This window comes from Primulina tabacum, chromosome 15 (assembly GCF_025594145.1).
Source record: "Primulina tabacum isolate GXHZ01 chromosome 15, ASM2559414v2, whole genome shotgun sequence".
NCBI lineage: Eukaryota > Viridiplantae > Streptophyta > Magnoliopsida > Lamiales > Gesneriaceae > Primulina > Primulina tabacum.
In genome coordinates, this window is record NC_134564.1 from 27905785 (window position 1) to 27930153 (window position 24369).

General features: G+C 36.7%; 2 protein-coding genes across 5 annotated transcripts; both read left to right on the top strand.

The window, feature by feature from the left end:
* Positions 1-1466: 1466 nt before the first annotated feature.
* Positions 1467-9390, top strand: LOC142526506 (calcineurin B-like protein 1). Of its 4 annotated transcripts, none has more exons than XM_075630952.1 (9): positions 1467-1813; positions 2484-2606; positions 3460-3542; positions 4465-4524; positions 5858-5966; positions 6075-6127; positions 8605-8685; positions 8828-8940; positions 9023-9390. In XM_075630952.1, exons 2-9 carry the CDS (start codon positions 2528-2530, stop codon positions 9084-9086), a joined length of 642 nt encoding a protein of 213 aa, XP_075487067.1. In that variant the 5' UTR covers positions 1467-1813; positions 2484-2527; the 3' UTR covers positions 9087-9390. The 4 variants fall into 4 exon arrangements, with proteins under 4 accessions (XP_075487067.1, XP_075487066.1, XP_075487065.1 ...); XM_075630951.1 differs by having other exon boundaries at positions 1468-1701; positions 2474-2606; XM_075630950.1 differs by having other exon boundaries at positions 1468-1701.
* Positions 9391-10231: 841 nt separating this feature from the next.
* LOC142526504 (DNA repair endonuclease UVH1) lies at positions 10232-24147 on the top strand. The gene is made up of 10 exons (XM_075630949.1): positions 10232-10804; positions 15959-16263; positions 17984-18168; positions 18405-18481; positions 18862-19026; positions 20649-21401; positions 22317-22427; positions 22506-22766; positions 23026-23249; positions 23580-24147. Exons 1-10 carry the CDS (start codon positions 10268-10270, stop codon positions 23788-23790), a joined length of 2829 nt encoding a protein of 942 aa, XP_075487064.1. The 5' UTR covers positions 10232-10267; the 3' UTR covers positions 23791-24147.
* The last annotated feature ends 222 nt before the right edge of the window (positions 24148-24369 follow it).

Consider the following 24369-nt stretch of genomic DNA (forward strand, 5'->3'; position numbering starts at 1 on the left):
TGTCATATCTTAATTGCAAAGAGAGGAATGATAAATACAAATTTTATTTCGATGTATCTGAACTTTTTTTTACAAAATTTATATTATTAAATATTGATTTTTTAAATAAAATTTAAGAGTTAAAATTTATTTTAAAAATTAACTTATTTTTTAAATATAAAATACCTATTTTCTCTTTTTTTAATGTTTTTTCGCATTTTGTACACGATATGATCGACCATTTGGTAGTTCGTTTTTCTCGCGCTGTTGTCTAAAGCAAAATTTTTCCCAACACTTTGCACTTGAGCCGCATTTTTTACGTTTTTAGAACACTAAAATTATGTACACATATCACACTACAGTCAAAGACTCAAATAATATATATCCACCTAATTTGTAGCTGAAGTGAGTTGCCTCTTTCTATGTTTGGTAAAAGTTATAGGTTTCATACTTGTAACCAATGTTTTCAGAATTGGATGACATCAGTAGGCTGGACCGAAAATCAATCACGGGTTAGATATAATCAAAAAATCGTTTTACCAGTGAAATCGATCAAAACTGATCAAGTACCGGTCGGACAGCTGTTGAACCATTGGTCAAAAATGTTGGATCAATTCACTATTTTTTATTTTATATTTTCTGATAAATATATATAATTTGGATTTCAAACTTTATTAAAATATTATTTTAAGGCTGCGTTTGGTTTGGAGGATAAAATATACTAATGATTAGTAAGTAAATGATAAAAAAATGATTGTTGTAGTAATGTAATATATGGTGTTATGTTTGATATGATTTTTAAGTGTAGGAAAATTTTGAATTTTTTGATGAAAGGACAAAATTGTCCTTTCTTCTTCTTTTTTTTCTTCTTCCACTCCGGCGGCGACGGCGACGTTCCGGCAACGTCGGTGTGGCCAGCAGTCAACGGCTGCCGGCCTGCCGGAAGTTATCGGTCGGCGGCGACGGTCGGTGGTCCGGCGTCGGCTGGTTCTCGTCGGCGATCGGTCGGCATTCGGCGGCGGTTGTCGGCCGGAGGCGGCGGTCAGCCGGCGGTAGCGGGGGCGGCGGCGGTCGGTGGGCGGTCGTGGCGGGAAGTGGTGGTGATTTTGGATATAGGAGAAGGGTAAAATTGAAAAAATAGGAAGAATTAAGAGTTGGATAAATAATACTAGGGGGTGAGAAGGTATTATTTTAACCCACTTAATATAACATAATCATTCATACGAGGTATTGACTTGGTTAAATAATCACGCGTACCAAACGAGGGATAAGGTGGGTTAAAAAAAATAAACCCACCTTATCACCCAAACCAAACACTCTATATAAAATAATATAAAAGATCAATTTGATCAACTTATCCATGTATGAAACCATGACTTATGATTCTCCGATCTCTTTACTAAAAAAAATATATAAAAAATTAGAATATTTGAGCGCTGACTAAATTTCTTTTTTTGACTGATTTTCAAAGTTGAAATAGGAAACAAGAACATTCGTCCTATTTTGATCTACTTGCCACGCGCTTCGATCACGCGTGACCTGTAGCCTCCTCAGTGTTTCGCGATCAGCCTTTCCCCAATAGGTGTTTCTACCAAAGATCACAGAATCCCCGAATCATTTATACAATCCTAGGGCATATACATCAAATTCCACGTATCTTTCGTCGAAAAAGAACTCCACAAAGGCGTTGCGTTTTTTTCCGCGGGATTCGTGTTTTTGTTGGTTAGTGATGGGTTTCTCTATCTTTAGTCGTTTTTTTGGGGGAATTCTGGGTTTAGGGTTCTTTAATGGTTCCTAGATCTTCGGTTTTGAGTTGTTTGTTTGTTTTGACGAGGTATGACGATTAAGGGTTGTATATTCTGTATTTATTCCTTGCCTACGAGATAGGATTTAGATATTGTAATTCTAATTGATTTCTTTATATCGTGCATGTTTTTTATTTAGACTGTTATTTAAGATGAGTGTTTGTGTTTTTTTGTGATTTATTATTATTTTATTTTCCCTCCATTTTCCAGGCAAAAGACCGTTGATTACATTACATGGGAAATCAAGAACACTAAGGATTTAACATATTTTTTTGGTCTATCTTTCAACTGTTATCTTAAAGCCTGGAATTTTGGCTTGCATGATTGAATCAATTGTTGTATGTCATTCTTGTTTTTACATATGAAAGAGTAGATGTGTTGCAGCATGTCTTAATATCCCAAGTGGAATTATTTTAACGCATTTTTATTTATCTAAAATTGTATGTTTCATTCCACTGCACACTAGGCTATCTCCTAGCTCAGTATTCTGATCCGTGGCTGACATGGGAGTCCTGTGACGTGATTTATGCCACAATTTAGTTAGCACCATGAATTGTAGGCGTTTGTCTATTAGCTATTACAATTGACGAAATGTTTGAATTGATTCTTTTAAATTTGAATGAAATATGCGATGTTCCAATTAGCTATGTGATTTGCAAGGTTATGATAATTTTGATGATATGTTGTAGTGATGCCTAGGTGATACAAACACAAGTGAATTGGGAAGCTTTTTTCGCCGATTGATGGGCTGTTTTCAATCTACAGCAAGAAGACAGTTTCCTGGACATGAAGACCCAGTTTTACTTGCTTCACAAACAGCTTGTGAGTGGTTCTTCTTCCCCTTTCTGTTAGTTTATTTCATTCTTCTATTTTAAAATGGATATTTCCACTCCGAAGCGTGAAGAACAAAATGTTTCACAAGTTTTGAATATAAAACTACATTTCTATATAATTTTTTATAAAAACTGCAACACATTTAATTATTATTATTCTTATACACACACATGCACACATATATATCAAGGACCTGGTCATTCATGTGGAACAACTTGTTGGGATGGATGAAAACTTTAAAATTAGCATGCCCTATCAATTCTTACAAGTCAGTAGCCTTGAAAGACCGTGTGTGCAAAAATGTGCATATTGCAGTTCTGGGTTTTTCGACTTGTTGTGCTTCAGTTCCTTGCTCCTTAACTGGATTGTCATCAAGTAGGATTAGTCGAGTTGTGTTTTTCCTTCTGTATTACAGTTCCATGGTTTTTCAGCATAAACCTGCACTATGGTCTTCTTTGATGATACACTTTTTCCATAGTCTTGTACTCTGATGTATTCTGGCTTTTGGAGTTGCTTCATTTCATTCTTTGATACTTGTGTTGTACCTCAAAAGAGTTTTGTTACTGACAATGTTTTTCTGGTTCTTGAATCTCAACGGAAGAGATGTTTCATTGAGGGTGCGTGAAATTCCTGGTCATATTTTTTCGATGTTGACGCCATTAGCCAATTTATTGCTCCTCAAAGAAAAAATTTTCGCGCCAAATCATGAGTATTTCCTGCTTTCACTTATGATCTGTTTTTGAAAATGCTTTCACCTATGATTGATGTTGCTAGAGTTCTCTCTTTTTTCCTTTTGTCTGATGACAAGTAGAACTTGCATGTGTGACTTCTGGAATTGCAGTTAGTGTGAGTGAGGTTGAAGCTCTATTTGAGCTTTTCAAGAGCATCAGCAGTTCTGTAATTGATGATGGGCTAATAAATAAGGTAACTTTTACCAAATTATTAATTGCATCTGTAGCCATATTCTTTTTGACGATTTAGCTTATATGTAGGTTTTCATATCTCTCACCTACAGTTGCTGGTTTTTTTGGCTTTATATAGTGTGGCAAGTGTGCGATTAATTTCAGGGTTTCATGCTGGAGTTCGAGGACTATAGAGTTCAAATCGTTCTCGGTCTCAGATTTGCATAGGAATTGGGGTCTAGTATTATGTTAGTCTATTTTGACTATGGATCTCACTTCGTTTTATGTGGACCCTTAGTTCACCTTTTGTAATTAATTTTATTAATTAATATAATATCATTTCTCATAAAAAAGTGTGCATTTAAAAAGGTTTTGTTGTGAGAAGAATTGTGTTTCTCATAGTTGGTATTAGAGGAACCCAGATGCATCAATTTATTAAGATATTATTTGTAAGTAAATTAGGTTAGAATGACTCTCTTTAAACTGTGAAAGTTTTATTTTGGAAGACAATTTTAGCCCTTTGAAAACCTCTCTCTTTGATGCTCTTTACCCGGTGGTTGACTCACATTTTGTTACAAGATGATATGTAAAAGATAAATTTGTAGAATATAAGTGTTTTGTTGGGGTTTGCATAAAAAAGTTTTTTCTTTTATTAGTTGTGTCTCTTTACTTTTGGTTTGGCGTTACATGTTTTCTTGGTGTTACCACTTCTCACTTGGCATGGTCTTATGTATACGGTATAACTATATCTTGATCTCCCCTTCTCCAGTTTCATTTGGCTTTGTATTATGGCAGTTTTACTTTGTCATTATCATCTCTAATTTGATATATTTGATTCCATCTGCAGTACGGAGGTCATTGTTTTATTTACTTTGCTGGCTTAATTCTTTAAAGATAGACCAATTATTTTTATTCTGATGTATTTGCAACTGATCAAAATGCAGGAAGAACTTCAATTGGCTTTGTTCAAGAATAGGAAAAAAGAGAATCTTTTTGCAAACCGGGTACAATGTTTTAAAATATCGGGACGGGATCGTTTGTTTCTCAATTGAATATTAAGCTGTTATCTTTATTATGATCCTTGTGAAAGAACCTAACACAATGTATGCGTCCTATTGTTATATTTGCGCAAGCATTTACTTGTTTTTATTTAAAACTAAAAATGAAGGAAGCGCTTGAATCCATGATTTAATGATCTATTGACTTTAAGTCTCAACCATCCATCCAATAGAGTATTCTGCTGTGATAGAGTATTCTGCTGTGAATAGATAGATGGAACTTCGATTTGTGGAAAATGAAATGGGTATGGTTGACTTATGATAATTTTCATTATATGTTGGTCTCCTGCATGTGATTGATTTGGCGGTTGTCCAATGGAATGGGCTGTATGTTGGTTCAACTGAAACTTATAATGAGGATTACAGGAATCGGGTGCCCAGATTCATGGATTTTAGTGTCAAAATGGTACCTGCCATTTATTTTTTGGGTTCCAGTTGTGGACAGCTGAAAATTGCAGACCCTTGATTTATTTCCTTTTCAATCTTACTGAAACGTGCAAATTATGTAGAAATGCAAATCATAGCAAATAGCGCTTTATCCGAAAACCTTCCTCATCTGTTTCTTCTGTTGTCATCTTGAGAAGTGATTTGCCAACTTTTTTCAACCAGTTATAGGATGCATTATTTATTTTTAGAGATGCCCCAAGTTCTATAGTTTTTAGGATCAAGCACTTCTTCAGGTTGTTTTCATTTACCTCAACAGAAAGATTCAACACTGTTTATTTGATATCATCAATCAAAGATACATGACCCATGATTTATTTTACATGCGAAGAGACATGATTGGAGAAGAACTAAGGCTGCTTTTATATTGTTTCCTGAATTCCAATGTAGAATCAAACCAGGGTATTAGTTTGAGATGCAAGGAGCGCTGGTTTTTAGTTGAAATCCTTCTTTCTGTAGGAACTAGGCAGAAGGAGCGTTACTAATCTAGTTGGCCTACACCCAGAACTTTTGTGTGGCTTGGGATCTTGACCTGATCTTGGAATCCATGTTATTTTTCTCAGTTTATGCTCTAGAGTCTTCCTTTTCACATGTAGTTGGCCGAATATGAGGTGGGACAATATTTACCTCTGATGCTTGGGATATAGCATGGCATGTACTTCAAATTTGACAATGTTGAGTGACGACATGTGTTTTTTTTCCAGTTTATGCGAAGATAAAAGCTGCAACACTGATATCATTTCATTAATTCAAAGCCCATTACAGCGATACCTTTTTATTTTCAGTAAGACATGAATTTTGTGGTATAATATGGCCAACAATTTTCTGGTTACAGATATTTGATCTTTTTGACGTGAAGCGAAAAGGATTGATTGATTTTGGTGATTTTGTTAGATCACTCAATGTTTTCCACCCAAACGCACCTCTAGAGGATAAAATAAATTGTAAGTTAGGGAAAACATCACAACGGTGCTGTTTATAAATTTTTCTGTTATGTATTCCAAGATTTCAGCGAACTAATGTCTAACGTGTTTATTTATTTTTGGCTGAAGTTTCATTTAAGTTATATGATTTGGACAGCACAGGATATATCGAGCGACAAGAGGTAAAAATATTGTTAATTTCTTGTTACTTTTATACATTTCATGTGAAAACAATACAGGAATATTTCCTCTGTTTTGTGTTTTCTCAGCCATACATTTTGTCGTTATTTAGAAAAATAATTTCTAGTGTCCAACTTCTAGAATACATTTTAGCTTGTGTATCATGCATTGCTTGATCCAAAAAATTTGCAGAGAATGCTGGCAGTATTTGATTATTCTCTCTGTGTTTCTTTTTTCATTTCTCGATTATAGCCTATGTTGATGCATGTGCATTAGCACTCCTAGATGTGCAAATTCAGGACAACATGGAATATAAATTTTTTCTGATTAAAGATATAGCATGTGCGTTTTAGATGCTTGGGCTTGGGGGTTCTAGAGGATTGTGTCAAGATTAGGAGATGTGAAACATCCCAAATAAATATGCACCGACCCCCACTTCAACACCCTGAATCCACCTTCAATTCTCAGACAAAGCCAGGCCGACATTCAATGCCACCTGCCAATCTAACCTGAAATTCCTTGTGTCCTCGGCCTTCATAACCAATTATTTGAGAAAATTTTCAGAAATAAAATTATGCTCGTCCTGCAGTCAATCATAACAAGGAGTGGGGCACCAGTCAACGTGCCACGATTTTTAATTGTTTGTAGACAGTTGAATCCCCTAACTGGGTAGAGTTCGAGCACGTCACAATATGTTGTGGCTGCCTAGTCCTTCCCTATCGTTTCATGTTCTTCGTCAATTGATCCTTTTCCATCCTTGTCAAAATCATGACATGTAATGATTTAGCTGGACATTAATGTTGTGTGATGTAATTTTGTCCGGATCAGAAACACATACCCTCTTCCTTTCTGTTGACCCTTTTCCTTTCTGTTGATGTACTTTTGGTAAGTATAGGAACGATGCTCGCCAATGATACTGACTTACCTTCTATCCCATTAAGGTTGCTTTCGCCACCTGTACCATTTTGGATGCCTGGAACCTGATGCTTCACTGGACTCATCCCAGTGAGAGATTTCTTACCCTGTGCTCTTGAAGTTCCCCCTCCATCTGCCTGATTTCTAGATTTTGACTGTGATTTCCATCCCAAGCATCAACAATTAATTATCTACTCCCCCTCATCCCCATAAAACACATCCTTAAATCAAATGGGCCAAGTCCATGGCCCTACTGATGGTTTTGGGCCCATGTGTTCTCATCCTTCTACCTAAACCAATTTTTAACCCGCGTAGGATGTCTCTTAACATTTGTTCTTCCAGTAATCCTTCAATTTGGTTCATTATCAGCTCAAATTTCTCCATATCCTCTAGTGATGGTGCTTTCGCCCTTGCCTAAGAGATGCCAACAATTTATACAGATCTGAAGCTTCTCTTCTGCTGTAGCATTTAATATGTTTGTAAGAAAATCTCCTACAGAGAATTTCTGGGATTCTCTTTTCAGCCAATGACACCTTTGCATGGCCCCTTGTTCCATACATTATTACACCTATTGGAACTGGATTAATCATGGGGTACTTCGACGGAAGTTGGGTGTTCCACCTCCTTAGAGCTCGTTTCATCTCATCTCCTCCTTGCCAATGTTCTTGGCTGATTAACTCTTCCTCCTCCGAAATATATTTGGTGGGTTCATCTTCCGCATGTTGGTGGAAATCCCTGTATTTCTGGAATTCTGATCGAGGCTTGTTGAGGGAATCTTATTGTCTCCTCGTATAATTTTTCCATCAACTATTTCATCTCCAACAAGGATGTTGGAGATTGGCGAGGATATTTCATCTATATCCCAAGTCCGGTACTTCTCCGTTGTACCAACACTATCTTTTCTAGTGCTTTTAGTTTTGCGTCACTCTTGGTGCTTTTCATTGAAATAGTGAAATTTTTACAAGATAATGACAAACTCCCATGTGTATAGATGGCCCCTTTGTAAGAATAATATTCTAACATAATACAATCATCTCTTCCCCTTGCAATGTTAGCAACATCTCCTCAGAAATTGTCGACTGAAAAATAACCAACTCTCCCCTTCTTAGTCCCTCCCCATTACAAGTGCAAAACCTCTCCTCTCTCCCCTTTCTGGATTCTTCTTTATAGTTTATTAATGTTGGGCGCTTTGTATTATTTGGGCTGTTTTGCATCTCATAGTCTACTCTTGCCCCAATCCTCTAGAACACCTGAACAGAAGTCCATAACAGCCTGTTCTGTTTCTATCTCTTGAAATATCATCGGTGTAGATTTATTTTTAGATAGGATGATGTATTAATCATACTTTGGGAGCTTTTCTGTTTATTCTATTAAAAAATCTTGTAGCCAATTTACTTCACGGGTATTGAAAATTTTCTTTTATGCATTTCATTCTTTACCTGTTTTACTTCTCTTATACAAGAATTGAACTCACTGAAGTTCATCCATTTATAAGATTGTTGGAGAAATTTGTGAATACCATTGTCTTCATGAAACCAATTCGTTTACTTCATGTCATTCACAGGTTAAACAAATGTTGATAGCACTGCTGTGTGAATCCGAGATGAAGTTGGCTGATGAGACCATCGAGACCATATTGGATAAGGTAAGTGAAGTAGTACAAAGTACTTTTGTCAGGTGGCTGTACAATACTTGATGTCAGTTTCAAGAACGTATTTGAAAGCTCGTGTGTATTGTTTGACCTTCACGGTTTTAGTTTTATAATTTTTTACTCCTATCATGGACAGACATTCCTTGAAGCGGACATCAACCAAGATGGAAAAATAGATAAATCAGAATGGCAGAACTTTGTGACCCAAAATCCTTCATTGTTGAAGATAATGACCCTTCCATATTTGAGGTACTTTGAGACCGGTTCTACATGTTTACACATCTCTTTTTTGTGTATAGAACGAGTCTACATCATTTTGTGGTTTATCTAGGGACATAACCACGACATTTCCCAGCTTTGTTTTCAACTCAGAGGTTGATGAAATCGCTACATAAAATGAAGATACAGGCCTGCCATTTATGCTTTTGGTTTGTAGGAATCAGGTGGAGATGTTTTACTAACAGCAAACCTTTGCATTGAAGATGCATTTCTGTTGATGCTTGTAATGAGGTTTGTGCAATTTAGGAAATGTAATGCATGCAAAATTGGACTTCCGTGAAGCAATATTAGTATAATTTACCCTCTTTAAGAGACACACGAGGGTGCACTTTCCGTGCGTCTTTCTTTTGATGTGCGACTTGAATTTGTAAAATGTGAATTTTATTCATGTGACAACCTAGTCGATTTCAAAATTTTCGATCCCCCAACTGCTTCAAATTCCAAGTTAACAAAAATACAAATGATTAATGGGTAAAATTTTTAATGTTGCAAGACGTGGCAAAAAAATTAAGCTTTTGTAATCGTTGAGTTCTCACGGAAGACTACAGAGTATAAAAAAATGCGATTTTAAATTTGTTTTTAAATTTTAAGTTAATTTTTCTTTCATTTTTTTTGATAAAAATTAAAGTTTAAATATTTGATAACAAAATCACGTTAGAAGCATCAAAGTATTCTTTAAGGATCACTCTAGAATAATTTTTTAAAATTTATGCATTTATTCGCAGAAAGAAATTTTTTTCACGATTAATTTCGCAAAAATTTCGTCATGTTCTACGTTTTTTAAGACGTTGTTGTTAGTCTACCTTGAAAGGAGAGGCAGAGGATGAAAGCAAGCTTAATTGCTTAAGATTCATCGGAATTTTTACACACATGATTGGATATGATTTCACTTATTCGGAAGAACAATATATTTGGGATTTACATAGTAAATGTAATATCCTGTGACCCTTATTTGCTGGAAACTTTTAGGTGTGCGTCGAGCTGGGAATTATAAGAATTGGAGTTAATATTTGATTTCATTTTAAATTTGGAAAGTTTAAAGTCAAATCAGTGATATCGTATATATTAATAAAAATACGAGTATGTATCAAGTGAGATGGTTTCATAAAATAAGATAAGTTTACTCGATTTATATTTAGAATGAAAAATAATAATTTTAACATAATTTTATATACGGAGATGTGCGTGAAATTCATCTAAGATTTCTATATGTCGCAAGATATATATATGTATTATTTTTGAACTTGTACATATTTGAACACGAAATTGAAGTAAATTGTCCGCGAACTAAGCGCCAATGGTTCAATTTCACCATAACATAATCTTCGACCTACTCGACGAACCCAGCGGCGGCCTCGTAGTACTCTCGGCCGGCCTCGGTCTCCCCAAACTAATCTCCGCCCTCTTGAGCCTCCACGACCCTGCCCAGGGTTCCCTCCTCCTCCTCTCCGCCTCTTCTTCCCAAAGATCCGAGATAGCCCTACATCATCCCGGGACATCGGAAATCACCTCCGAGCTATCCGCGCACCACCGCCTCTCGCTTTACACTTCCGGTGGAATCTTCTTCATCACTGCTAGGATTCTCATCGTCGACTTGCTCACGTCCCGTCTCCCTACCACGTCAGTCGCGGGGATTATTTTGCTTAATGCGCATTCGCTGTCGGATACTTCAACTGAGGCTTTTATTGTGCGGATATTGCGGTCTTCTAACCGGTCTCTGTATGTCAGGGCATTCTCTGATTCACCTCAGTCCATGGTGTCAGGGTTCGCAAAATCGGAGAGGATTCTCAAGTGCCTTGGACTCCGAAAACTTCATCTGTGGCCTAGGTTCCAGGTATCATGCTAGTTGTTGATGTCACGTGCCATAATTTGAGATAATAAATATGAAAATAAAAATAATTTGGACACTAATATTTACATAAAAAAACTTCTAAAAATTATTTTGGCAAAAAACCACGGACAGATTTTCACTGTAATATTTTATGGTGTACAACTATCTTATTGTATTTTCAAAGATAACAACTCTCTTAATACAGGAGAACAAAACACCTCACAAATATTATAGAACTAAGCACTCAAATACTTATAAGATTAGAGAAAACTCGAAGAATAAATGATCTTGTTGCATAATCTAGCATGGTACCGCTCCACTTGGTTATTGGCATCACGCTTGATCTTATGGACAATGAAAGAGGGAGCTATAGAGCTCCTTGTCCGTGTGAATACGCGTATAAAACGCGTCTTCAGTCTTCTATCCGAAATAGCCGACCACCACGTTTTTATTCACAAATTCAGCCAATATTTGTTGACTTAATGACAATGCATTTAATGCATTGTCATTATTATTATTTGCCGACATTTCTCCCACTTGAAGATTTGATTGAGAATCAAACACATCTCCACACATCCTTTCAATATTGTCATTCCCTGCTGCTTACGTTTCCACTAGGCCACTTGAAAATCTACAACACTCAAACTTATCAGTGTTAACTGGCTTGGTCAGAAAATCAGCTATGTTATATTTTGTATGGATCTTCTGCATATCCATGCTTTCTTCTTCTACTACTTTTCCAACAAAATGAAATTGAACTCCAATGTGTTTCGTCCCTGAATGAAAGGCTGGATTCATTGCGATGTGCAACGCTCTCTGACTGTCACAAAACAAAGGAACATTATCTTGTTTGTGTCCAATTTCTTTCAATAACCTTTTTAATCCATATTGCCTCCTTGTAAGCTTGAGTAGCTGCCATATATTCTGCCTCCGTTGTAGATAACGCCACAACTGTTTGCAGTTTTGAAACCCAGCTTACTGCTCTCCTCGCAAGTGTAAACACATAACCAGTAGTAGATTTCCTCTTATCAGGATCACCTGCATAATCTGAATCGACATAGCTCCTGAGTGTAAAATCCGATCCTCCATAACATAATGCAGCATTTGAGGTACCCTTAATGTATTTAAGGATCCTCTTAACAGTGCTCCAATGCTTTCTTATAGGATTTGCCATATACCGACTAACTGCTCCCACTGTTTGAGCAATGTCCGGTCTTGTACAGATCATAGCGAACATCAAACTTCCCACTGCTGATGCATATGGTACTCAAGACATCTCCATCCTCTCTGCTTTACTGTTAGGACAAATCTCGGAGGATAACTTGAAGTTAACAGGAAGAGGGGTCGATATTGGCTTGCTATCTTGCATGTTGAAGCGTTGCAATATTTTCTTCAAATAACTTTTTTGGGAAAGCCAAATCTTTCTGTTACTTCTGTCTCGGTGAACTTGCATCCCTAGAATCTTGTTAGCTGGTCCCAAGTCCTTCAAATCAAATTCTCTAGCCAACTGTGCTTTCAATTCTTGGACCTGATCTTTATTGAGGCCTACAACAAACATCTCGTCCACATACAACAACAAAATAATATAAAATGTCGGCAAATAATAATAATGACAATGCATTAAATGCTTTGTCATTAAGTCAACAAAGGTTGGCTGAATTTGTGAATAAAAACGTGGTGGTCGGTTATTTCGGATAGAAGACTTAAGACATGTTTTATACGCGTCTTCACACAGACAAGGAGCTCTATGGCTCCCCCTTTCATTGTCTATAAGATCAAGCGTTATGACAATAACCAAGTGAAGCGGTATCGTGCTAGATTGGTGGTAAAAAGATATGCTCAGAAAGAAGACATTGACTTCAATGAGATATTTTCTCCTGTGGTTCAACCTACAAACCAAGTTCTCTTTGCCTTTTTCCGCTAAACCTTCTGGCTGGAGCATATAGATTTCTTCTTCAAGATCTCCATGAAGAAATGCCGTTTTCACTTCTAGATGTAGGTCAAACATCGCACATAATGCCAGAACTACTCTGACTGTTGTAAGCCGAACCCAAGGTTCTAGAATTCGCTAGGCGCCAGTCGGGCAGTAGCCCAGCGCCTAGCGCTTAGGCCGCCTAGGCGGGGACTAAGTGCCAATAATCGGATTCCATTTAGCACGAAAGGAAGAAAACAGAAGCAAAGTTCTTAAAGATGTTTGAATGACATTGTGCTGAATACAAATACATGTTAAAATATCTCTCAATCAATGTGCCTTTACCATCTACACTTTAGGAAAAATACACGAAAGAATTATCATCAACAATTTAGCTAAATACACGAAAGAATCATCATCATCAGGAAAAATACACGAAAGAATCATCAACAGCAAGATGATGTTGAGTTCTTGAATCCAGAATTAGACAAATCACAAAATTCCTAGCAATGTTTTATCAAGAATTTCGACTAAGAATCAACTCATTTGTCTGTTATAGAACAAACACTTTGATGCAGTGTTGGAACAATAATCAAGGAGAAAAAATATATGCAAGAAAGTGAGAAGAAAGAATAACTTGAGCCTCTGGAACGAGATGGTGCCTCTGGAAAATAACTAGAAAGAAAGAAACGCAGCAGTTGTCTGGAACGAGGAGTGCCTCTGGAAAATAACGAGATGGCCTCTGGAACGAGATGTTGCCTCTCTGGAACGAGGAGTGCAATGAAATAGAAACCAAATAACGAGAAAGAAAGAAAGAAAAGCAGCAGACCTAGTAGGCCAGAATTTTATTTTTTTAAATGGGCTTCTTAGCGGATCATTAAATTTAGAAGCCTATTTTTTTTAAAAAGCAGGCCTAGCCTCCGCTTAGGGGCGCCGACTAGTGCCTGGGCTGGCCGCCTAGCATGTTATCGGTGCGGCTGGCCTCCTAGCATGTTATCGGTGCGCCTAGCATGTTATCGGTGCGGCTGGCCGCCTAGCATGTTATCACAAGAGAAAATATCTCATTGAAGTCAATGACTTCTTTCTGAGCATATCCTTTTACTACCAATCTAGCACGATACCGCTCTACTTTGTTATTGCCATCACGCTTGATCTCATAGACCCATTTGTTTCCAATGGCTTTCTTCCCTTGTGGTAGTGTAACAAGATCCCAAGTTTTATTCCTGTCTAATGCCGCCAACTCTTCTTGCATTGCTATCATCCACGAGGATACATCCGAGCTTTGAGTAGCCTCGTGAAAACTCGATGGCTCACCATCCTCTGATAATAGACAATATGTAATATTGCTTTCAGTGACATAATTTGAAAGCCAACCTGATGATCTTCTGTCTCGAGGTCACTGTCTCACATTAGAAACCTCAGATTCAACATGTTCTCGTTCTTCGTGCTCTGGTACTGCTTAACAAGAATTTTGACAATTGTCCGTCTTATTTTCCACCTGAAATATAGTAGTTTCTGAATTCAGTGTGCCTTTGTCTCCCTTTACTTTATCTTCCTCGAAGATAACATCTTTGCTGATGACAAGCTTGTGAATAGTAGGATCCCACAAGCGAAACCCCTTTATTCCATCAGCATAACCCAAGAAGATGCATTTTCTGGATTTTGAATCCAACTTCGATCTTTCTTGCTCATTGTACATAACGTACACAGACTTTCAAATGTATGCAAATGAGAATAATCTGTCGGCTTCCCGGTTCACATCTCCATCGGAGTCTTCAGATCAATCGTCACTGAAGGAGAACGATTGATAATATAACAAGCGGTTTTGACTGCTTCTGCCCAAAATGACTTGTCTAGCCCCGCAGTCCTCAACATAGCTCTTGATCTACCTCGCCCTTGGCACCCACTGGAGTCACGATTCATAAATCTTCCTCTTATCATCGGCAAAGCCTCTGCTTGCTTCGAAGTTACCAACCTATCTTCTTTATTTTTGCGCTGGCTTTTTTCACCGAGAACCGCAGTTAAGACATCGTCGAATTTTAGAAAGCCCATAAGAATATTGTTGGTAATGTTGATGATAAGTTGATCATATGAATCTGGTAGACTTTGAAGTAGAAGCTCCGCACGTTCATTTTCCCCTATTTTAATGTCCCATGGAAGTGAGTTGGACAAATAGAGTATTTAGTATGTTGATATGGTCGGTCATCGATGAGGATTACGCCATCCGAAGAGTATAAAGCCTCCTCTTTAGGAAAATCATGTTGTGTAGCGACTTGAAGCCAAGTGTAGATTGACAACAACATTATTATTCATCTCATTCCACTTTCCATCGTCCGTAATTTCCACTGGTCTATCTCCAATAGCCGCCAAGCAATTCTCCTTTCTTAAAATTGCTTGTATCTTTATTTTCCATAGCATAAAATTGCTTTTATTGAACTTTGTTATCTCGTAGCCCGTCATTATGTCTACAACAATTTAGTAGACTGAACAAAATAATCCCGCCTTAATAAAAAAATCTCAAAAAATCTTTTCTGATGTGGAAGATCAGTCTAGGCTGCAACCACAGAGTATACTCAGAATTTAAAAAAATTTTAAACCAAGGCTCTGATACCACTTGTTGGTCCCACGTGCGATAATTTGAGATAATAAATATGAAAATAAATAATAAACTGGACACCGAGATTTACGTGGAAAACCCCTAAAAATTATCAGGGTAAAAAAACACGGACAAAATGAAAAGATTTCCACTATAATATTTTATGGTGTACAATACACTCACTTTATTTCCAAAGAGAACACACTCTCTTAATACAGGAGAATAAAACACCTCACAAATATTATAGAACTAAGCACTCAAATGCTTATAAGATGAGAGAATTACTAGTTCACAATGTATTCGGATTTACTACTGAAAATTAATAATATATTGAATAATATTTTTGTAACACTAGATTTATCTTGCTATTTTTTTATGTAACCCTGTCTGTGCGTAATTAAATTGACATGTTATGGTTTTTGTTACTTTCAGGTTTAGATGTTAGTTAATTTTAATGCACCTAAAATTCTGAATAGTATTAGATCTTCTCCCAATGGCTGATGCTTTTGAGTTATCAAACCTTCTGAACCTTTCAAGAGTTAATTCTATCCAGTAGACTTGTTGAACTGTTGGGAGTTCAATTATAATTTTCTATGAAATGTAATCAGGATTACTTTTGATTTAACGATTATCTTTTTGGTGAATTTAGGTGTATGTTTCTCAAGATTTGGAAAGGAACCAACCGGAGGTGATAGACATCAGGGTTCCAATGTCACCTCACATGCTTGGGATTCAGAAGGCTGTTATTGAGGTTATGGATGGATGTTTGAAAGAGATGAGGAAGACTAATAAAGTTGACGTGGAAGATTTGACGGTTGAGAGTGGATTGTTCAAGTCATTCGATGAGATTGTTAGGAGACAGTTGGATCCGATATGGCATACATTAGGAAAGAGAACGAAGCAGTTGGTTTCTGATTTGAAGACACTGAGAAAGCTATTGGATTATCTTTCTAGGTATTGCGTGCGTCAGTTCTATGTTTTTGATATTATGATCAATAATGATAAGATGAAAGAAGAAAACAGTAGGATAGTATGGGTTAGAAATGTTATTGAAGTTGTGAAATTTTGTGGTTTCATGCTGAAATTGTGCTTTTGATCTTTAATGAGTCGTTCAATCGGTATAGTTGATGACAAAGACGCGTTTTTGACAGGAATGATAGCTACAAATGATGGTTTTCTTTTGATTGAAAATTATTTCTACTTTTCTGCTATCAATCTCTTGCAAGTGTTTTAGGTTGACTGAGAGAAGGGTGTAGTGGCATGCAGTTGTTTATCGGTTTAGTCTTTAGGGGATGGGTGGAAAGGGGGAAAAGCAGGGGATGGATCCACTACATTATCAAGGCTGATGTTGCATAAGCCTTTAGCATAATCAAGAACTTATTTATCTTGTGATTGACCTATTTTATGTTTACACAACATTACGTGTTATGGGCAATAATTGTTGATCAGAGGTACATAGGTTACCTCATACCCATGGGTAAAGCAACAATCTTTTCTTCCTTCCAGGCTGCTTCGTTGTGACAGGCTCTCACAAAGTGGAAATATGAGTAGTCAAAATTACCCATGGGTAAGGCAACAATCTTTTCTTCCTTACAGGATGCTTCATTGTGACAGGTTCTCACAAAGTGAAAATATGAGTAGTCAAAATTACCCATGGGTAAAGGAACAATCTTTTCTTCCTTCCAGGCTGCTTCATTGTGAGAGGCTCTCACAAAATGAAAATATGAGTAGTCAAATTGTGGTTTTATTGTATGATAAAACATTTTTTACTGCGCTGAAAAATAGTCAGAGAATAGGAAGGGCATATTTGTTGGGCTCAGTCTATTCCCTCTGTAATGGTCTATCACAGAGGTTGAACATATCTTTTGACACAATATAAAAATTCAGTTACTGTTGACCACTATTTCAGCCATAGTTGTCAAAGGCGAACACCTCTAGCCTTAAGGCAACCTCAGGCGCAGCGATTCACTAAGGCGAGTCCGAGCGCTCACCTGGACTAGCGTTGGAAGTTCACTCAGGCGTACCTTAGTGAATTTTTTTTTAATTACTTGTTTAAAACAAAAGCCCAAACCTAAACCCTAGCAACCCAATGCTCCAACGCTGGAGTCAGAAAAAGAGAGAGCTGAACAAAACAACGAGGTGAGGACATTTTCGTCTAAAACAACAAAAAAAGGACCTATTTCACATCTTTTGGATGAATAGGGTAAAGAAATTGACGTGGATCAAAAAAATTATGAAAACCAAAAAAAATATAAGTGCGAAAATTATGGGGACTCTGATGATTCGATGGAAGAAGATGAATTTGATTTGGAAAATTGAAGAATTATAATCATATTACTAATTAGTATGAACTTATTATTATTATTTTTTGTTTTGAGTGTCATTGTGACTTAATTATTCTTATTTTAATATATTTATTATAACATAAATATATTTAAATTTGTCTTGCGCCTCATGCTCCATAGCGCTTGTGAGCCTCAATGCGCTTTGTGCTCTTGACAACTATGATTTCAACCAAATTTTTTTCCCTGTTTCCTGTTTCCACTGTGACATCGAATGCATAAAATATCAATATGGTTTGTTTCCTAATATATGTCAACAGTGATAAAATTGTGTGTTTTCTTGTATTGATATATTTACCACTAGCTGTTATTGCAATGTCTCTTAATGATAGGTATGATGCAGTAACCTACTTAAAGTATCTGGACTCACTTAGGGCCTCAGAGAGTTTCCGTTCTGTTTGGGTCTTTTCTGAGTCTAGTTTCAAGATTTTTGAGCTTGCAAAGAAGCGGGTATATCATTTTGGTAGGTCAGATGGTAGGAAGAGAAAACTGGACAACAGGAACAAGGATGGAGATGGTGAGTTTTTTTTCGTTTTTTAGGTATCATTTTGTTGGACAATTATCCATTTATCATCAACGCTGTTATTAACACATTCTACTCGATACTTTGGATGTAATTGTTGGGCAGCTTTTTGAACCTTTCCTCTTACTCTGAGTAGAGCTGATCGAATAAGAATTGTCATGATTGGCTACATTAATTATGTGCTCGGCAGTACTTAGTTGTATAAGCTTCAATTTCTCCTGGATATGTAGATTCTCGTGCATCTGCAAATAATGGAGTAGTTTTGGAGAAAACCTTGGAGGCGCCACCAAAGTGGAAGGTGTTACGTGTGAGTGGGAGTTCTATTTATTTCTCACATTGACCTACTCATTTCAGTTTCTATACAATCATGTGTGTGGTTGTGTGTGTGTGTGGTCATATATTGATCTTAAGATTTTGGTTACTAGACTTGGTTCAATCTATACTATACTAAATCTCAGGTCTTAAAAATATGTTCCCTCCAGTCATGGGAGGATTTTTAACGGTAATTATCTTACCTAATTTGGGTATGAACCAAATTATACTTCATATTTGTGGTTGATGTGAATTGCTTGGTTGAATGAGTTGTGATAAATTGAAGTATGGTATTCTTTTGACAATATACAGTTGGTTTTTATAATTGTTGTGTCATTCTTGAGGAGATGCGTTATCTCAATTGTTTTTCCTCAGGAGATTCTCATAGAGATACAGGAGGAAACACAGAAGCAAGCTACGGTAGGGGAAGAATTATTAGTTGGAGCCGACGAGGGTCAGAATGGAATAGTTCTAGTGGCATGCAAGGATGAACACACATGCATGCAGCTTCAAGACTTCATCAACAAGGGCCAGCATAAGGTTATCACAACTATTCTCTTTCCACTGTGCCTTTGATTAATTACAATACGTAAAGTTTTAAGCTGCCTCAAACTCCTGGATTCTTCGGACAAGACTCTTAGTATATTTATTATTAGTGTGGCTTCAATTCGTAGCTGTAGCAAATGTGAGAGGTGAAGATGATTTGATATTATACAAATATATTGGGCTGTTGAATGCAAATAAAGTAATGAGTAAGAAACACAATTTGTTTGATGGTTCTTCATCATGCGAAATCATCACTATTGGGAAAGTGTGTATTAGCTGCTAAGCTTTTATGAATTTGTTTCCATTATGTGATGCGAACGAGATTGAGGAACTGAGCAATGTACCTTCATTTTCTTTGCCTTTCTTCTTTTTTCTCTTTTGTTCCTCTTTTTTAACTATTTTATTTTTTCTTAAATTTTGCTGCTATGCTTTAGGCAGGACTTTGACAAATTGGCTCTTGTATTTTGAATGAACCCAATTATCGTTATTTAGAACCTGACCTTTCACAACGGATGGATATCACTTGTTGCACGCCAGAAATGCTTAAAGTTACCCTCTCAGCTAGTTGTTTATAAAATTCTAAGTAGAGATATAAACGAACCGACTTTAATCGAATATGAAAATAATTTCAAGGCTCGAATACGGCTCAAATTAGATGTATTTGGGCTCGAGCTGAATTTGAAACCTAAATTTTTTGCTCAAATTCGGTTCGAGTTCGCTCGAAATATTCGAACATGTTCACGAGCTACATGAAAATAAAGGCTCTTAATATATTTATTTAATATATAGTTTTATTATATTAATCAAATACTAAAGTACACGACCTATCTTCTAACAAAATAATTTGGGCTCGAGTTTGACTCGACAAAAAGTTTCAACTTGTTCGAGTTCAATTCGAATTAAATAATTTCAAATACAAATCAAATATTTATATAGCCGACTCGATTTGTTTGCATTCCCAATTTTGACCCTTTTTTCATTGGTTCCTCAATCATCAATTTCATTTATTTAGTTGCCACTTGCAAAAGTGTTTTATGCAATAACCTTTGTTTTCTAAATATAGGGGCGCTGATCTTTTCAAGTCCGGTTGGTTTGAGTTGGGTTCAGCCTAACCCAATTAATATTTTTGGGTTCATAATTGGATTGACCAAATTTGACTGAAGTGCAGTTAAGTTAAAATATCCAATAATTTTGAGACAGATTCAATTAGTGATCAGGCTATGTTGAAAATTGCCACTCCTATCTAAAGGTTTTCTTAAATTGCTATTGGAGAAAATATGATTTGCCTGGTCTTGTGTGCTAATTTTGTGTTTTTGGGTAAAGATATATGCTTGATTTAGAGAACTTTAGCAAAAATGTTTATGATGTAAGACTACATGTTGCTCAGCATAGCTTTTTATATTTGAAGTCTTCAGCTCGTTTGTGAGGCGTATTGTGGGTAATATATTGTTGTCTATTTATTGATTTAGCATGTGTCAGGAATAAGGAATCAACTATCTGTTGCGGAGGCTTCTTTGTCTGTTTTTCAAAATGAGTATCACCATGACAGTGAATCATATATGAGTTTGCTTCTTGATATAACTAAATGCACGTGTACTGTCTGTCATATTCTGAAGGTCATGCTGGAGGAATGGGAGAAATACTTGCTTGGTAAAGTAGAATTACGGGCCTTACCAAAAAGTAACAAAAATAAACAAAAGACATCCAAAGGTTTTGGGATTCTTGATGGAGTTATTCCCTCTATTTCTGGACAAAGAGCTGAAGTCACTAGCATAAGCAAGCAAGAAAATGATGCATTGCTGGCTGCAGCTCATGTTATAAGTAAAGAAGCTAAAAGGGATTCTAATGTTGAAGTTGATGGGGTGAGCGAAGAACATGGTAGAGGTAGGAAAACACAAAGCAAGAAGAATAAATCATTGATTGATATAACTGATTCTGAACTGGAAACCGTTGTTCAGTCTGAGGATCATCCTTCAAAGAGTGAAGACAAGACAAATGTCAGTCATCAACTTTATGGTCGTGAATCTGGAACTGAATCTCTGGATAAAGGGGTTCTTCGAAAACATAGTAAAAAATTAGAAAATACTAATGAGTTCCCATCAGTGCATTTCCATGCTCTAGAGAGTGATCAAGTTATTCTGGATATATTTCAACCTTCTGTCATAATATTTTACCACCCTAGCGTGGCTTTTGTCAGAGAAATTGAAATTTACAAAGCTGAAAATCCTTCAAAAAAATTGAAAGTGTACTTTCTGTTCTATGAAGATTCTACTGAGGTGCAGAAATTTGAGGCAAGTGTGCGTAGAGAAAATGGGGCATTTGAATCCCTAATTAGACAGAAATCTCTGATGTTAATACCAGTTGGTCAGGTATGATACATTATGTCCTTTTTAATTGGGTCCCAAGTTTATTGATTAAATCACTGTCCCTGTTGAATTCTTGGTCAAATTTTGTTGCAATGTGCTTTACATGCTCTCAGTTTCCGGTGGTTGATTTCTTCACATTTGGCATGATTGATTCACTGTATTTTTGGCCCCCCCCCCCCCCCCCCCCCCCCTCTCTCTCTCTCTCTCTCTCTCTGGAAATGTGCATTTTCATCTTAAGTGAATCAGTGGCACAATTGCTGTCTGACAACTATTGTGTAACAGAATCATTAACCCCAAAAGAGAAAAAATCCCTTGTTGCGTCATGGGTGATAGTTTAGTTGTTGTGCTGATGATTGATTGTCTTGATGCATAAGTTGCATCAACCTCCCCAGAACTCCAAATCACATGAACCTCTCTCAAAAATTCTTTATTATATCATCTGTCTCAGGTATGATGAAATCTTTCAAGTTTTACAGGATGACTTCTTGACATCTACATCCCATACTAACATTCCAAGATTTTTTGAGGGAAGATTTGTGTGTTTTGGATGGACCTGAAATCTCATAAATACCTGAAAGTTGAGAAAAACAATTATGAAATCCTGAAGGGATTATGAGAAGGAAAAGGAAATGAGTCTGCCTCTATGGAAAATTGTGGCTCTACCATGTTCTGGAGACTGGAGCTCCATTAACATCTAACACGTGGGTTTAGATTTGTGAATCATAAAGTTTTTGTTCTTCATAAAATACAAATAATACTTTCATTTAACTTGATATTGCAACTAAGGGTTGTTGTTTAGCTGGAATTAGATGTTTTAGCCTTTGGTATTGTTTGCATGGCTATCATTATTAATATTTTCCCTGTCATACACCCCCATCGCCTTGATAATTTTATTATTTGTTACTTTATGACTGCCAGGAAGATAATTTTCAAGGATCAAATTCTTCCTTTGAGCCGCAGTCTCTTACTGCCCAAAATCTGGTCACCAGAAAAGCAGGTGGAAGAAAGGAAGCAGAAAAAGAAATGCAGGTGTCTTAAGTGTTGATTTTTCTCTCTTTAGATGTTTTTCCAACCACTGTAGTGGAAGTAATATTTATATTTTTCTAGGTCATAGTGGATATGAGAGAATTTATGAGCAGTCTCCCAAACGTACTCCACCAAAAAGGCATCCGCATTATTCCTGTGACTTTGGAAGTGGGAGATTACATACTGTCACCATTGATATGTGTAGAACGTAAAAGCGTTCAAGATCTTTTTATCAGTTTTTCATCTGGTAGATTATATAACCAGGTGGAGATGATGTCACGTTATTATAAGATACCTGTTCTCCTGATCGAGTTTTCACAAGATAAAAGTTTTTCATTTCAGGTACTTAATATTGTATGAGCACATGTAATTCTACACTTACGTGGTGCACAAGAATGATAGGACCCATTGGGTGTGTAATTGATGACACTGTCAGAGTTATCAGTTAAATGTTGATGTGACCAACTGGAAATTCATTGCTTACTACATTGTTATACACAATATGCGAGCGTAACATTTCACATACAATAATGCATATGACTTTTATGCGAGGTAATGGATTTATCCTTTGTTTAAGGAGTGTTGTGATTTGTCTATGCAGTCTGCAAGTGATATTGGTAATGATGTTACACCAACTAGTATTATATCCAAGCTGTCCTTGCTTGTGCTCCATTTTCCTCGGCTGCGCATTGTTTGGTCTCGCAGTTTACATGCTACTGCAGAGATTTTTGCTACACTTAAGGCAAACCAGGATGAACCAGATGAAGTCAAGGCAATCAGAGTTGGTGTTCCATCAGAGGAGGGTATTATTGGAAACGATATCAGGTAATATAATTTTGCAGTAATCCTCTTTGATGAGCTGCTATTCATTGCCAGATTGAGAATGGTATCTCAATGTTAGATACCAATCACCTGCTTGGTGAGTACAGATTATTCCAACTTGAAGGAAACTAGATATGGTCTACTTTGATGTTGCAAAACAAGGCCTGAACCTTTGTGGTTCACTGAGGATGTTTGCCCATGGCTCATGTCACAATTTTTGTCGTGGAATTTAGTTATTCCATTGCATATAGAATTGGACAAAGAAGCTTTATTTATTTATTCGTGTTTTATTATTGTACTTTGGGTTTGAAGGAAAAATGTTTTCGTTGGCAGAGCTGAAAATTACAATACCTCAGCAGTTGAGTTCCTGAGACGGCTACCAGGGGTGACCGATTCTAACTACAGGTCAATAATAGATGGGTGTAATAACTTGGCAGAACTTGCACTTCTTCCTCTAGAAAAGCTAACCGAGTTAATGGGGGGTAATAAAGCAGCAAAAATCTTGCGAGACTTTCTCGATGCCAAGTTTCCCACCTTGCTTTAAAGATAGATGATTCTTTACAGTGGTTGTCTTGTTGACCTTGACCAATAAGTCATTATATTTATTACATCCGGTGTTTCATAATCTGCTCTGTTGATAGGATGTTTGCTAATGAGTCCTATTGTAGGATGTGCAGCGAATACCCAATCACCATGGTAAACATCCTAGCAATATCGTAGATGATGCAAGGAACGCACTGGAAGATTTGTTGGATAATTTGTAGTCTGTATTCTTGTTGTTCTTTGATTTATTGGTGTTGTAGTTAGTACAGAGCCAATGTAACATCCTGAGTTGAGCTGTTCTTATTGTTAAATACAAACTGGGAAGAATTTATTAGCAGTAGCACGAGCAGTTGGCTCATGATAACTCTGCATAAAATATGTCATCGTACTTTGATACCCATCGCAGTTCTAGAAACACAAATTCTTTGCATATATTTTGAGATAAATTATGTAAATTTATTATGCTGGTCTTCCTAGGTTTTCCACTTAACGTACAACTGAAATAGCTCTGATGTTAATTATCAACCTAAAGTGTGATTTATTATGTGCAAGATATTCGCATTTCAAACGAACGATTTCG